At 40.5% G+C, this 13,531-nt stretch overlaps 1 protein-coding gene across 3 annotated transcripts in view; it reads left to right on the top strand.

Annotated features, from left to right (window-relative positions):
• The window catches only part of ARHGAP25 (Rho GTPase activating protein 25), a 44,859-nt gene that overhangs the window by 14,217 nt on the left and 17,111 nt on the right, over positions 1-13,531 (top strand). For 2 of the 3 annotated variants that reach the window (XM_081333848.1, XM_081333847.1), the window contains exon 2: positions 5,770-5,969. In XM_081333848.1, the coding sequence (XP_081189974.1) occupies positions 5,784-5,969 (186 nt within the window). In that variant the 5' untranslated portion in view covers positions 5,770-5,783. Of the gene's footprint in view, positions 1-5,569; positions 5,970-13,531 lie in introns of those variants that run through there. The other variant, XM_081333846.1, reaches the window with a different exon arrangement.

The raw sequence follows: 13,531 nt of genomic DNA, 5'->3' as shown, positions 1-13,531 counted from the left end.
TATTTTGGATTTTTAATTCCCTGTAAACCGCCCTGAGTCCTCAGGGAATAGGGCGGTATATAAATATAACTAAATAAAGAAATAAAATAAATAAATTCTGGGAGTTGAAGTCCATGAGTCATAAAAGAGCCGAGGTTGCCTGCCCCTGGCTTAGGCCTAGGCCGCTTTATGACTTGTGGACTTCAACTCCCAGAATTCCTGAGCCAGCCATGCTGAGGGGAAAGGGAGAGGTTTCCAAGCTGAGCCATGCTGGCTCAGGAATTCTGGGAGTTGAAGTCCATGAGTCATAAAAGAGCCGAGGTTGCCTACCCATGGCCTAGTCTGTGGTTCATTCTCATGTACCTTTACAGGTGCACAGGATTAATCTAAACTAATCGCATTTTCCTTCATAAGAGTATAACATATAAGAGCTAGTTTGGTCTAGTGGTTAAAGTACCAGGCTAGAAAGCAAGAGACCATGAGTTCAAATCCTGCTTTAGCCATGAAAACCAGCTGGGTACCTTGGGCAAATCACTCTCTCTCTCAGATTCACCGCCTTGAGTTATTTGTAAAAATAATAAAGGTGGGAAATGAATAAATAGGACACCGTGATTATATGCTTGATGTGGGGGAAGACTTAATTTGAGGACTTAATTTAAGTAAAAATCACACCTCTCCTCCGTGCGCTGCACTGGCTTCCGGTTGCCTTCCGTGTGAAGTTCAAGGTGCTAACAATGACATACAAAGCCCTACATGGCATGGGTCCGGACTACCTACGGGAGCACCTTCTGCCAATGTCAACACCCCACCGCCCTGTGCGCTCCCACAGAGAGGGCCTCCTCAGGGTGCCACCGCTCAAGGAATGTCGGCTTGTGGCGCCCAGGGGGAGGGCATTCTCAGTGGGTGCGCCAGCCCTCTGGAACTGCTTACCAACTGAAATCCGGATGGCCCCCGACCTCCGCACCTTCCGGCGCGACTTAAAGACTTACTTATTCCAGCAGTCCGGCCTGGCCTGATAGCTCTGATAGCTCTAATTGGGGTCCCAGTTTGTTTTGTTCTGATTATTGTTTTCAATACTGTTTCGTTTTGTTGCCTATCTTACTCTGTACACCGCCCCGAGTCCCTCGGGAGAAGGGCGGTTTATAAAAACAAACAAACAAACAAATAAATAAATAAATAAAGGCTTTAAAAACAGGGTATTTTCCTTTTCCAAAAGGGGTGAACATGAGGAAAAATTTTTACAAGTTACATGAGGAAAAGTTTCACAAGATCAGTAGTAGTGGGTGTGATCAGGAACTCTGTGGGAGCATCTTTGAAGTCAAAGGTTTCCCTGGCCATTGTTTGCACTGTCCTGTATTTGGAATGTGCAACAGAAATCAATAAGAAAGCTATTAACTTACAGATTGCTTATTATTTAATAAACAAGTAATACATAATTTGGTCTAGTGGCATCAGGTTAGAAGCCAGGAGTCGGTTCTAAGATAAGAGTTCTAATCCTATCTTAGCCACAAAAGCCTGCTGGGTGACCTTGGGATGGTCAATCTCTCTAACCCCACAACACAGAGTTGTTATGTGGGGAAAATCGGAGGAAGAAGGTGTGCTGAGTCTTGGGCTACTTGCAAAAATAATAAAGGCAGGATAAAAATCTAATAAATGAATAGCCAGTGGAAGTTCTTCTTCATAGCAGGAGAGACATTTTTTTTTAATTTGAAAAATGCTGTGTTACTATATTGTTGAAAGGAAAATCTTCATCAGGGTCCAGTCCAAGCTGGGAATAAACAAAATGGAGACTGCTTTAGAAAGAAGGTTGTAGTTTATTGAAGAGCAGGACCACAAGACATGAGGATCTGGAGCAGCTGACCACATGTTGCTGGGAGTAGTGGGTTTTTATACCTTCTTGGGCTTTTGTGTTTGGAGTTGTTCTTCTTGTTCCTGTAGCATGAACTTTGACCTGAGCTTTTGAGCATGTCCTTTTGGTATTTTGATGGTGATGGGTTAATCCTATTATGTCCAAAAGGTCATCTCTTTAGAGTTTGGGTGGGGTGTATAAATTTTAGGGGTCTTTGTCTTTCTAATCTCATCAGCTTTTAGCTTCCAACCTTCCTGAACAGGATTATCAAATCTCTATTTCTAAAAGCTTCTGCTTGGGGGAGGGAGACTTGGGGCTGTCTTTGTTTAAGATTTTTCATTATTCCTTTGGGGAAATATAATATTCTGCTTTTTTATATTCCCCCAAATATTTCTTTCTCAGAGTCGGGGGGTGCTGTCCTCCTACAATATCTTTGCATACAATCCATTAGTCCCCTCTAAGATGCTTTGCATCTCTTGTAAAAGCTTCAGATTTTCAACACCCAAGGTAGAGATTTGAGCTTTGTTGCAGCATTTTCTACAGCAGGATAGGGAAATCAAAACGCAACATAGCCCTTACAAGTTCAGCCCCTTTCAAAATGACTACTGTAATCTATTTTGGGCTCTCCAACTCCTCTTCCAGTCATAAAACTTGAAATCAGTGTTACAGATTTTCACATGCTGAAAGTGAAAGAAAAACCAATCCTATCTCTGGAGTGTAAAACAACAGCCGGAAGTCTCTGCTTCTTCTTTTATATGGGATGCGGCTCCATGTCTTCTGCCTTTGCCCCCTGTTGACTGGAGCCTAAATCCAGAGAACATGGTCTGTGGCCTCCTGTGCTCAAAAGACCAGCAAGCCCATCCTAAGGCAAATACAACTGAAGTTTAAGTCTTTAAATTTTTTAAGACTTTTTAACTTTTTAAGATTTTTAAGACTTTGGAAATCCTAAAAGAAATTGCTCACCTCTGTTTTGGCAACCTTATTTATTTAGTTACATTTTAAAATGCAATAAAAATATAAAAAATAAAGGAAACATTTAAAAAGAGAAACCAATAACTTGACTTTATGGAGATTTCCATGTAGAACTTGCCAACAGTATGGACCTGGGATGATGATGCCTTCTTTCAGTCTCTTGAGTCTGGTGATCTCCATTTTCAAGAAGTGTGTTGCTTGCACTAATTCCTCAAAGAAATGAGATGAATCAAAATGGAAAGAGGTAAAACCTTTTTTTAAAAAAAATTCACACCCTCAATTTCCTCCTGCCGCACCCAACAGCAGCCAGCAGAGAGCACTCAGGAGCACATTTTAGATTTCTTTAGAGACCCTCTGAATTTCTCTTGCTGGAGAAGAGTTATAGGATTTCAGGAGGGGATTTATTTGGCTGGATCTGAACTGAACTAAGCTGGAGTAAAATGGCAGCATTTGGGGCAAAATTGAATTCTTCCACACAATCAGCTGAAGTTCTGAGCTGCTACACCACAAGTTCCCCAGAAGTTTCATTTCCACCTAATTTCCTCTTGCAACAAGTTTGTCCGCCAGTCTATGCAGAGAACGAAAGTCAACCAGCAGTGGAAACTTTAAATTTGTTGCCGTGTGTGTGTGTGTGTGTGTGTGTGTGTCAGCTGGAAGGCTAAAAGAGACAACCCTAGATGACAAATCATACCAGTGTGATAAAAACTGATTGTGTGGCTGTGTTTACTGTAGAGGCCTCCCTTGTGTCAAAAGTGGAAAAACCAGCTCTCCAGATGTTCCTAGATGTCAGTGGCCAGCAGCAGCCAGAGGATGGTCACAGTGGCAAAATTAAAGCCTTTCTTCTTTTGAACTTTTAATAACTATAAACCAAGGTGCTTTAATGCTTGCGTTTATTGTTTAATTTTCTATGGAAATTCTCAGCCATCCAGGCCATGGTTGTTGCAACGGTGCTTTTCCAAAAGGCAACTGGACTTTCTTGCTTTTTTCCTTCAAAACATTTTGCTTCTCACCCAGAACTGAAGAAGCTTCTTGGATGAGAAGCAAAACATTTTCAAGGAGAAAAGTAAGGAAGTCCAGTTGCCTTTGGAAAAGCACCGTTGGGATAACCGAGACCTGGACAATTGGGAATCTCCACAGACATGAAGCAAAGACATTAAGCATTATGAAGCAAAGTCATGGAGTCCAGTGTCAAAGGAGATTCTCCATCGTCCAGGTCATGTTTGTCTCAAAGGTGCTTTTCCAAAAGGAAGCTGGACTTTCTTACTTTTTTCCCTGAAAATATTCCACTTCTCGACCAAGAGGCTTCTTCAGTGGTTACTTTTGTTAAATTGTTTAAATGGTGCACCGCCCAGAGCCCCTCGCTGAAGGAGATGGAGAGTTAAGAAGTGTGAGATATAAATAAATAAACAAAACAAGATTGGGCTTCAATCACGCAGTCATGGCTGCCTTCATTTTGACACACAGACACACAACTTCGATGTCTCAGTGGCTATCCCAATCTGTCAGCCAAGATGTGGTAGAACTGAACATCTATAGATGGGCAAGAGCATTTGGCCGGTTAAAGGACAACATGATCTCTGTCAGAGGCAAGATGTGTGTGTGTGTGTGTGACTTATGGAAATAGAGTTGTGACATCAAGTTCTGCTTCTTTTTACTTGTGTCAAGACATTACACCCACGTTCAGAAAAGGGGGAGGGGGAGGTGCTTTTGTTACTGTGTTGAAAGCAAAGGCCTCTGCATGATTAAATGGGCACTACAAAACAAATAATAAAAACAAGATGACAGATAAAATGGCACAAGAGAAAAGCTGTAATTCTTCACGTGCATCTCTAGACAATCAAATTAAGATGCTCACAAAGTTCTTTAATCAGACTTTTGAAAGGTTGCAGAAATGGCAACAACTAGATTTTAATGTTATCCATTAATTCTAAGGATGGCTAGGATGAGGGACTTCTGAATTCTCTTGCCAATAATTGTTTCGTGTACTTTGGAAGTAGCCAAGGTTCTGTTCTTCCAAGCCGATTTCACATTCTAGAAAGGCCGTAATAATTTGCAAAGAACTTAGGAAAGAGATGGGATCAACAGGAGACCTCTGTTGCAAGCAACAAACAACTTTGATTCTAGCACTGAGACTTTCTTGGGTTCTTGCTGCTCTTTGACATGGTAATCAAATGTCCGCAAGATGAAAACCAATCTCAAGGGACACTTAAGACCCCAACAGTTCAGACATGAGCCTTCTGCTCTATTGCAACTGAGGTTTTGCATAAGTTGGAAGGTGCCCAGCTCTGCCCTTTCTTGAACACCCTGAACACCCACCCTGACTAAAATGACTTTCCAATGTAGACACTTCCCACCCATTGTCTTTAGATGATGTAGCGACTTTTTCATCTCCCCCTTCTGTTTCTTTGCTGTTTGTATTTTTGCTCTTGCAGGACTTCTGTTTTTTTCCAAGGTGTATTTTCATCAAGATACACAACTATTGCTCTTTGAAAACTAACCAGGCAGTGTGTAAGATCTAAAATAGGTGAAGAATTCTATCTTTTCCTTGAGGACAGCTTATAAATGCAGTAGGAATGGTCCAGGCATTTTTGGTGTATTCCACCCACACAACAGATGCTTCTTGCTCTGTGTCTGCTCAAACGAGGATCCCCTGGGTTCATCTGCAGATTTAATGACAAAAAGAAGATGCCTTATGTTCTTATTTGTAAAGCGCACCGCCTACGCAGGAAAAAGGAAGTCCACTCAGAGATAGAGCTTCCTTTCAAGCAAACTCCTTGCCACAGGCAGTGGGCTTAGCAAAGCAAAAATCAGCTTTGCTCTCTGGGTCTTGTTCTGGAGACCCAATGGCAGATTTTCCTATCAAGGAAGCCTCATGTGCTTCTGGGCCAGAAGTCCTCCCTTGATTGTCCTCTGCTTCTTCTTCTGGTGGCCCTCTTTCTTCTGGGCTCACATTTCACTTCTCTCCCTAGTTCGCTCGCAGAGCATGATGGCTGTTGATGCAAAAGGCTCCAGCACTTGGCTTCAGCCCCCCAATCCTCTGGAGCGCCCCTTGAAAGCTGGCTGGCTTAAGAAGCAGCGATCCATTGTCAAGAACTGGCAGCAGAGATACTTCGTGCTGAAGGGGCAACACCTGTATTATTACAAGGAAGAGGAAGAGCTGAAGCCTCAGGTAACATTAGGGAGGAGGAGAAAGATTCTTGATGTTGATGCATATTTATGCTGCTGGGGTGATGGGAGAGATGGAAAGGCTGAGGGGGGGAAAGGGTTTGGAATCACTGAAATGCATAGAAATGCGCCTTCTGTAGAGGAGGCCAATCAAGTTCTCGGGAGCCAGGAAAAGTATAGAGGGACCTTGAATCGCAAGCTCCTACTTCAGTTCTAGTTCTTTTCCGTTCAGTTTGAAATCTGAACTAGAGAAGAGTGGCTGGTTTTTAGCATTGTGGGTGGCCAATTACCGATCGTAAGGAGTTGGGAAGGAAAGAATGCAAGGAAAAGAATTTGATGGGCTGTTCTAATTCTTAGAGCTTTCAAGGCATTTTGCTCTTGCACCAACTCCAGAGAGTTGAAGAAATTATATTTCAGAAGTCTCGACAATGTTGTCTGTGTTTTCTATTTTCTGGAGGCAAGTTCTGGTCAAAGGAAGAGCTGGTCCCTTTCTTTATGAAAGAGCTCCTTAAATGTCTAGTGTTTGTAGAGGATGATTTATTTAAAGTTTCAGAGTTTCTCCTTCGGCTTAAGAAGGTTCTGGGCTACATCCAGGGTGCAATATTTTGTCAGATTTTTGGAACTGAGATTCATGATCATGCCATTTATTCTCAGCTGATGTCCTCCATGCTGCTGGTTGATTCTAGGTTTGGCCTAGCCCTAGACCAGGGGTGAGCAACCTTGGCTCTTTTATGAGCATGGCTGGCTCAGGAATTCTGGGAGTTGAAGTCTATGAGTCATAAAAGAGCCAAGGTTGCCTACCCCTGCCCTAGACAATCAATTAAGCCAGCTCTGTTGCCAGGGTCTTTTCTTGCAGACTGTGCCAAGCATTTGGGCTTCTGAAGGGGAGTTCTGAAATGTAACGAACAAAGTTTCAATGTTTGAATATCTCATTCTTTCACCGTGCTAACCAAAAGCTCGTGACTCTGAAAACAGAGAAGGGGATGGGCACTGGAGTCTGTACCCTCTCATAAGGAAATGAACCTTTAATTTGAAAGGGACAGAAATGCATGGTGTTTGTAACAAAAAGGCCAAAGCCTTTTCTTTCTGCACTCCAACACCTTTTTAAAAACATTTAGTGGAACTTTCTGCATTCCCACGACTGCAAGACAAGATCTGTACCTCTTTCTAAAGAGCCACTCTGTGAAGATCCTACCGGGTTTACCCAACCATTCAACGAAAACTGATGCTGAAAAATGTTAGCAATACAGAAATATAGGGCATTAGATATCAAATTCAATGAGACCCTCCCCCCTAAACTATGGAAATCAGTGATGCCCATTGTTAACAGATGTGATGAAGCTGCCCAGAGACCATGAGTGTCGTTTCATAGTTTCAATTTATTTGAGTATTATGCTTGTGAGTTCTGCCAATGCAGCATGCATATTAATAATTGGCAAATTTAACATTTATTTTCATTTAAAAATTTATTTATTTTTTTTATTTTAATTCCATTTATATCCCGCCCTTCTCCGAAGACTCAGGGCGGCTTACAAACATAGCAGTATCTTTGAGTCAACAAAGTATCCATCATTGTAACTGATAGTTAAGCTTCCCTTCTGTTCAACTACTTAGAGATTTGTTGTATTTTTCTTCAATTTCAGATGATAACAGTGAAATTGAAAAGGAATGTGGTGCTTTGGACACTATTTGAAAACCTTTGTATATTTTATAGGGGTTTAAGTGCCTGCTCCCTTTCCATCTTCTATGCTTCACAGAATTACATGGGAATGCATTCATGTGGAAGTGCCCCTGCTTTAGGATTGTGATAGAATTTAAAGGAAGATTACTACTTATAAATAATTCTAATACAATCCCAGTAAAATATTTTCAAGTTATTCCTGAAATTTAAGGCTTCCTCCACATGGAGTATTTCCATCTGAAACAAACTGGATTGTTTTTTCACTTCTAAACTGATCTTTTTCTTTTCTTGGAAAAAAGAATAATTCAAAAAGTAGCAGAAATTTCAGGATGATTGCAGGATTATATACCTTTGATCCCATCAAACAACCGCACCTGCTGTTTCCCAGATATTTGGGAAGGACTCAATGGATAAAACTGTCACATCCTGTCTCAATACTGTGCAATGAATAATAATAATAATAATAATAATAATAATAATAATAATAATAATAATAATAATAATAATAATAATAATAATAATAATAATAATAATAATAATAATAAATAATAATAATAACAACAACAACAACAACAAAACAACAACAACAACAACAACAACAACAATAATAATAATAATAATAATAATAATAATAATAATAATAATAATAATAATCAGCAGCAGCAGCACTTTGGGTGCAACTCCAAAACATCTGGAGCACCACTTGAACAACATTGGCAGACAAAATCACCATTATTCAATTGCAAAAGGCAGCTTTACTAGGAACAGCTTATATCCTGCAATATTTTAATGTTATTAAATAACAACATTTGCCTATTCCGGGTCCTTGAGAAAGACTCAATAGGTGGACAAAAACACCAAATTCAATCTAAACATTCTAGCTGTCTGTGCGTCCAACTGTAATATTTCAACTGCTAGACAAGTAGGAGGAGTGGACAGCCTCATTGGGTGCGGCTCCTAAACTGTTTTTCTGCAGCTCCTGGGCTCGTTGCAAATAAAATGCCTAATTGCAATGATACAGCAGCTAAAATTTGGCTTTAAATCTTAGGGCAGCTTAAGTGGTGTTGTATAAGTGATTGGTTGAAAAAAAATGCATCTGTAGCTTTATTTCATTCCATGAACAAATCTGCAAATGGCCCCTTTCCTGAAATCTCTAGAAAAGTTCCTTCCTGAGGAGAAGGACCAAGCTGGCATCTCTGGGCTGCAGATCACAAAGAGATACAGAAATCTCTAACTCTTTGCTGCCTCTACAAGAATCTGGATCTTTGCATAGTAGCAATAGCAATAGCACTTAGACTTATATACCGCTTCTCAGTGCTTTTTACAGCCCTCTCTAAGAGGTTTACAGAGTCAGCGTATTGCCCCTCAACAATATGGGTCCTCATTTTACTGACCTTGGAAAAATGGAAGGCTGAGTCGACCTTGAGCCAGTGAGAATTGAACTGCCGAACTGCTGGCAGCCGGCAGTCAGCAGACGTAGCCTGCAGTACTGCATTCTAACCACTGGGCCACCACTATTTTTCAATAATTAGGTCAGTTCAATTGGAATCTAGTAGGACCATCCTAATCTGATCCTTATCTTTTTCTTCTCTAATGACCTATAACCTCCTGCGTGAGCTGCATTGGTTACCGGTTGTCCTCCGGGTGAGATTTAGCGTGCTGGTACTTACCTTTAAAGCCCTACATGGCTTAGGCTCGGGATACTTGCAGGACCGTCTGCTGCCGGGAACGACTTCCCATCGCCCAGTGCGCTCACACAGAGAGGGCCTCCTCAGGGTGCCGTCGGCTAGACAATGTTGGCTGGCGACCCCCAGGGGAGGGCCTTCTCTGTGGGAGCGCCAGCCCTATGGAACCAGCTTCCCCTTGAGCTTCGGATGGCCCCGGATCTCCGGTCCTTTCGCCGCGGCCTCAAAACACTCCTTTTCCATCAGGCTGACCTGGACTGACAGGGATTTTAATTATGTTTTTAATTTTTAACTTAATTTTAATTTTAATTTATTCTACTGGGGCCATTAATTTAATTTCTTTTTAACTTTTGTATTATTGTATTTTATTGTTGTTAGCCGCCCTGAGTCCTTCGGGAGATAGGGCGGCATATAAGTCCCAAAAACAAACAAACAAACAAACAAACAAACAAACAAACAAACAAACAAACAAACAAATAAATAAATTTTTCTGGATGGAGGGCAAGATCCCATTTCCAGAACCTTTCTCAAAAGCTGCTATTCCTTGATGCCATCCTTACTCCCCTGACCCATGTGTGTCCACCTCTTGTCTCAGGAGAGCAACCAAGTGTGGAAGAACATAGTCTGCTCAACAGTTGGCACCTCTAACCCATGGTGCTGGAGGACTTCTTCTGTGCTCTGCTTGAGCATCCTGTCCTCCATCTCCCTCCCCCTCAGTCTGCTTCCTGTCTGTAAATTTCCCTTCTCAGAAGCTCACCCGTGCTCTTGCTTTGCCACTGCAGTCCTACCTCTCAGCTCCGCCACCCAACCCTGCCTGTTTCTGGTTTCCTACAGCTAGGGTAGCTCAACCCATGCTGCTTTGCCTCCTGCTCTGGTCCATCCAGGATCAAAAGCATAAGTGCTTGCAAGGAACTTGAGTTTCCTCTGTTGTCAAGTCACAAGGCACCTTCCTAGATTGCTCCATGACCGGTCTGATTCATGGGGTGAGCAGGCTCCTTTGTGGCTAAATAGAAAGGGCTGATTCTGGGACTTCCGGTTTTGTGTGATAGCGACTGGTCGCAGGCTTGCAGATTCTCTGCACCCCCATGGCTAATTTTGCCCTGCCAGGGGACCCTAAATGGGTCTAAGTCACCCCGGAGAGGCGATGATGAAAGAAGGGTGCTCCGGCAATTCTGGAACAGCAGCGGCCATTCCGTTCAACTTGGGGAAAGCCTTCTAACCTGACAGGAGAAAGGCTGGCCGTATTGCATCGACCAGCCCAAGCTACTAGCAACCGAAGTCCAAAAGCACTAACCAGCACAACTATGAACAGCCTGCTTGAAACTAGGTGAGGAATTTGATCTTCTCTTTTCTCTTTTATATTTGATTCCCTGGAAAAGATCCCCAGGAAGCAAAATACTTCCAAAAGGGAAGGTGGGGGATTTCTGCCCCACCCTTATACTAATGGAAGTGGAGAATTAATCTTTTTATGGAGGATCAAAATATATGGAAGTGAAATAAATATAAAACCTGAAACCTAAGATGAAGACTATGACAGCTATGACTTTAATATAAGACTTGGCAAAATCTTGGAAAAGCTAATCTATGTCTGTGACCTTCAAAGCTTTAACAACAAAGAACAGCTGTGACAAAAAAAGACAATAATCTGGGCTGTAGACAAAAAGAATTATAAATTTCAGAAAAAAAATCTTTTTTGAACTATTTGGATTACAAATATGTGTCTAATTGGGACTCTAAAGCTATTTACAGAGAAAAGAAAGGAAGAGGAAAACTCAAATTCTTGGCTATCATGGATCAGAGACATGTAGAAAGAACATATCAAGAAAACATAAATACGTCACAGGAGGAAATATATAGTATACTGCAACTAATTCAGACAACAATAACTTTAAACCACAAAGAAATCCAAAACAACTTTGAAAATATAAATCAATCTATTTCCAGGTTAATTCTACAACAAAAAAATTCCCAGAAAACAACAACAGAGAAGGAGCAAATAAAACAGATAAATGGATATAGAATTGAGAATAGAGACTTAAAGATGGAACTGAACAAAACAAGGAAACATGATTTAATCCTAGTGGGAAAAAAATCACAAGAATTGGAAAAAACAACTTATCCCTTAAGACTACAAAATAAATCTGAGGACAAGAAAACAGATCGGATAAAATGGACTGTAGAGATGTCAAGAACGTTGGAGAGAAAGGAAATGATAAGAGAAGCGGAGAGAAAGAAAAAGAAAAAGATTTTCAACAAACATGGAAAGGCAGAAGTCCCGTACAAAGACACTTCTCCTGATTTACTTTTTATACCTACAGCAACATTTACGAACATAGAGAAAAACCTTTTGAATAAGCAAAATACATTGATTAAGAAAGACACTGGGCAAAAGAAATAGACTAAAGTGGAAACTAAGAAAAGACTTACCAGAGAGAATACTTTAAAAAGAAACATTTGTTTGTGTATGGTTAAAGAAAAAGAAAAGTTTTGGAATATATATGTCATTCTAAGAGGGATGAATTCTCTAAATATAATATAGTATGCTTTTTTCCCTTTTTTGTTCTCTCTTGATATGAGTAATATAAAAAAGTTGAAATGACTTAGATAAAGGAAATATTTTAGATATTTAAATGTGATTGAATTTAAGAAAATTATAATGAATAAAAAATGTTTTGAATAAGAGTTAAAGGACTAGATGACTAGATGTATTAAATGGAATGTTTAAAGATTAAACATTTTTAATTATGGTTAAAAAGAATAAGAAATGTAGGAAATAAATGGTAAAGATAAAAGGTAAAGGTTCCCCCGCACATGCGTGCTAGTCGTTTCCGACTCTAGGGGCCGGTGCTCATGTCCGTTTCAAAGCCGAAGAGCCAGCGCTTGTCCAAGGACGTCTCCGTGGTCATGTGGCCGGCATGACTAGACGCCAAAGGCGCACGGAACGCTGTTCCCTTCCCACCGTAGTGGTCCCTGTTTTTCTACTTGCATTTTTACGTGCTTTCGAACTGCTAGGTTGGCAGAAGCTGGGACGAGTAACAGGCGCTCACTCTGCTACGCAGCACTCGGGATTCGACCTGCCAAACTGCCGACCTTCTGATCGACAAGCTCAGCGTCCTAACCCACTGAGCCACCGCGTCCCTTTAGGAAATAAATACATATTAGCTAAGAGGTAGTATGTTATTTTTAATGCTTCTTTACTTTTGCTTTTCTTTCTTTCTACTGTTTTATCTATTTCTTAAGAAATGTAAAAGTGTGAGGTGGTTCATATGGAAAAATAGAGTTAAATTCTTAAATGTAATTAATTTTTGAGAAAATCTTAACCGGTAAGAATATCTAGAATTTGGTGGGAGAAACAAATTAAAATAAGGACTGTAACGGGATCTATGATAAGGCAACCAGGATGATTGGATAGAACAGAAATATTATATTGATGTGATTATTATTTTAGGAGTATTGGGAAAATATATATTTAATTGTTATCTATCAAAACAATAAGAATTGTATTAACTCAATGTTTACAAAAGAGGATATTTTGGGAAAAGAGGAAATCAACTAAAACTATTATGTGGATTATGGATTATAGAAATCAATTGTTAGTGATTGTTTTACAAATGTAACCCAGACAACACACTGTTCACCAATTATGAAGTGATTTATGTTTTTTTTAAAAAATCAATAAAATATATTACAAAAAAAAGAAAGAAAGGGCTGATTCTTTTTTTCAGAAGAGTCTTGGGATTTCACTAGCGATGAAGTAAGCTATCATTTTTAGCTGTGGGCTATACTAGAGATTTGTTCAGTTTTCCTGCCTCTGAATGCATCTGCTCCAATTTTGTATTTGTGAACCGAACTGGATTTTTCTTACTGTTTGAAATCCATGTTAGTCAGAATTTTTTCAGGCCCCCAGTTTGTTCATATCCCTGAAAAGATATAAAAGAAAATCAGCAAGGAATGGTCCAACAAGTTGAGAGGGTGGTCCCAGTTTTGCATGTGCCCTATTCCTACTGCAGGGGTAGGCAACCTCGGCTCTTTTATGACTCATGGACTTCAACTCCCAGAATTCCTGAGTCAGCTGACTCAGGAATTCTGGGAGTTGAAGTCCATGAGTCATAAAAGAGCCAAGGTTGCCTGCCCCTGTCCTAGTGCATAAAGCATCTTGTCTACCCCAAACACTTGCAGTGTCCAAATGTTTACATGTTC

The sequence above is a fragment of the Vipera berus genome, assembly GCF_964194415.1.
Source record: "Vipera berus genome assembly, chromosome: 8".
Taxonomy (NCBI): Eukaryota; Metazoa; Chordata; class Lepidosauria; order Squamata; family Viperidae; genus Vipera; species Vipera berus.
This window is presented reverse-complemented; position numbering and strand designations above follow the sequence as displayed.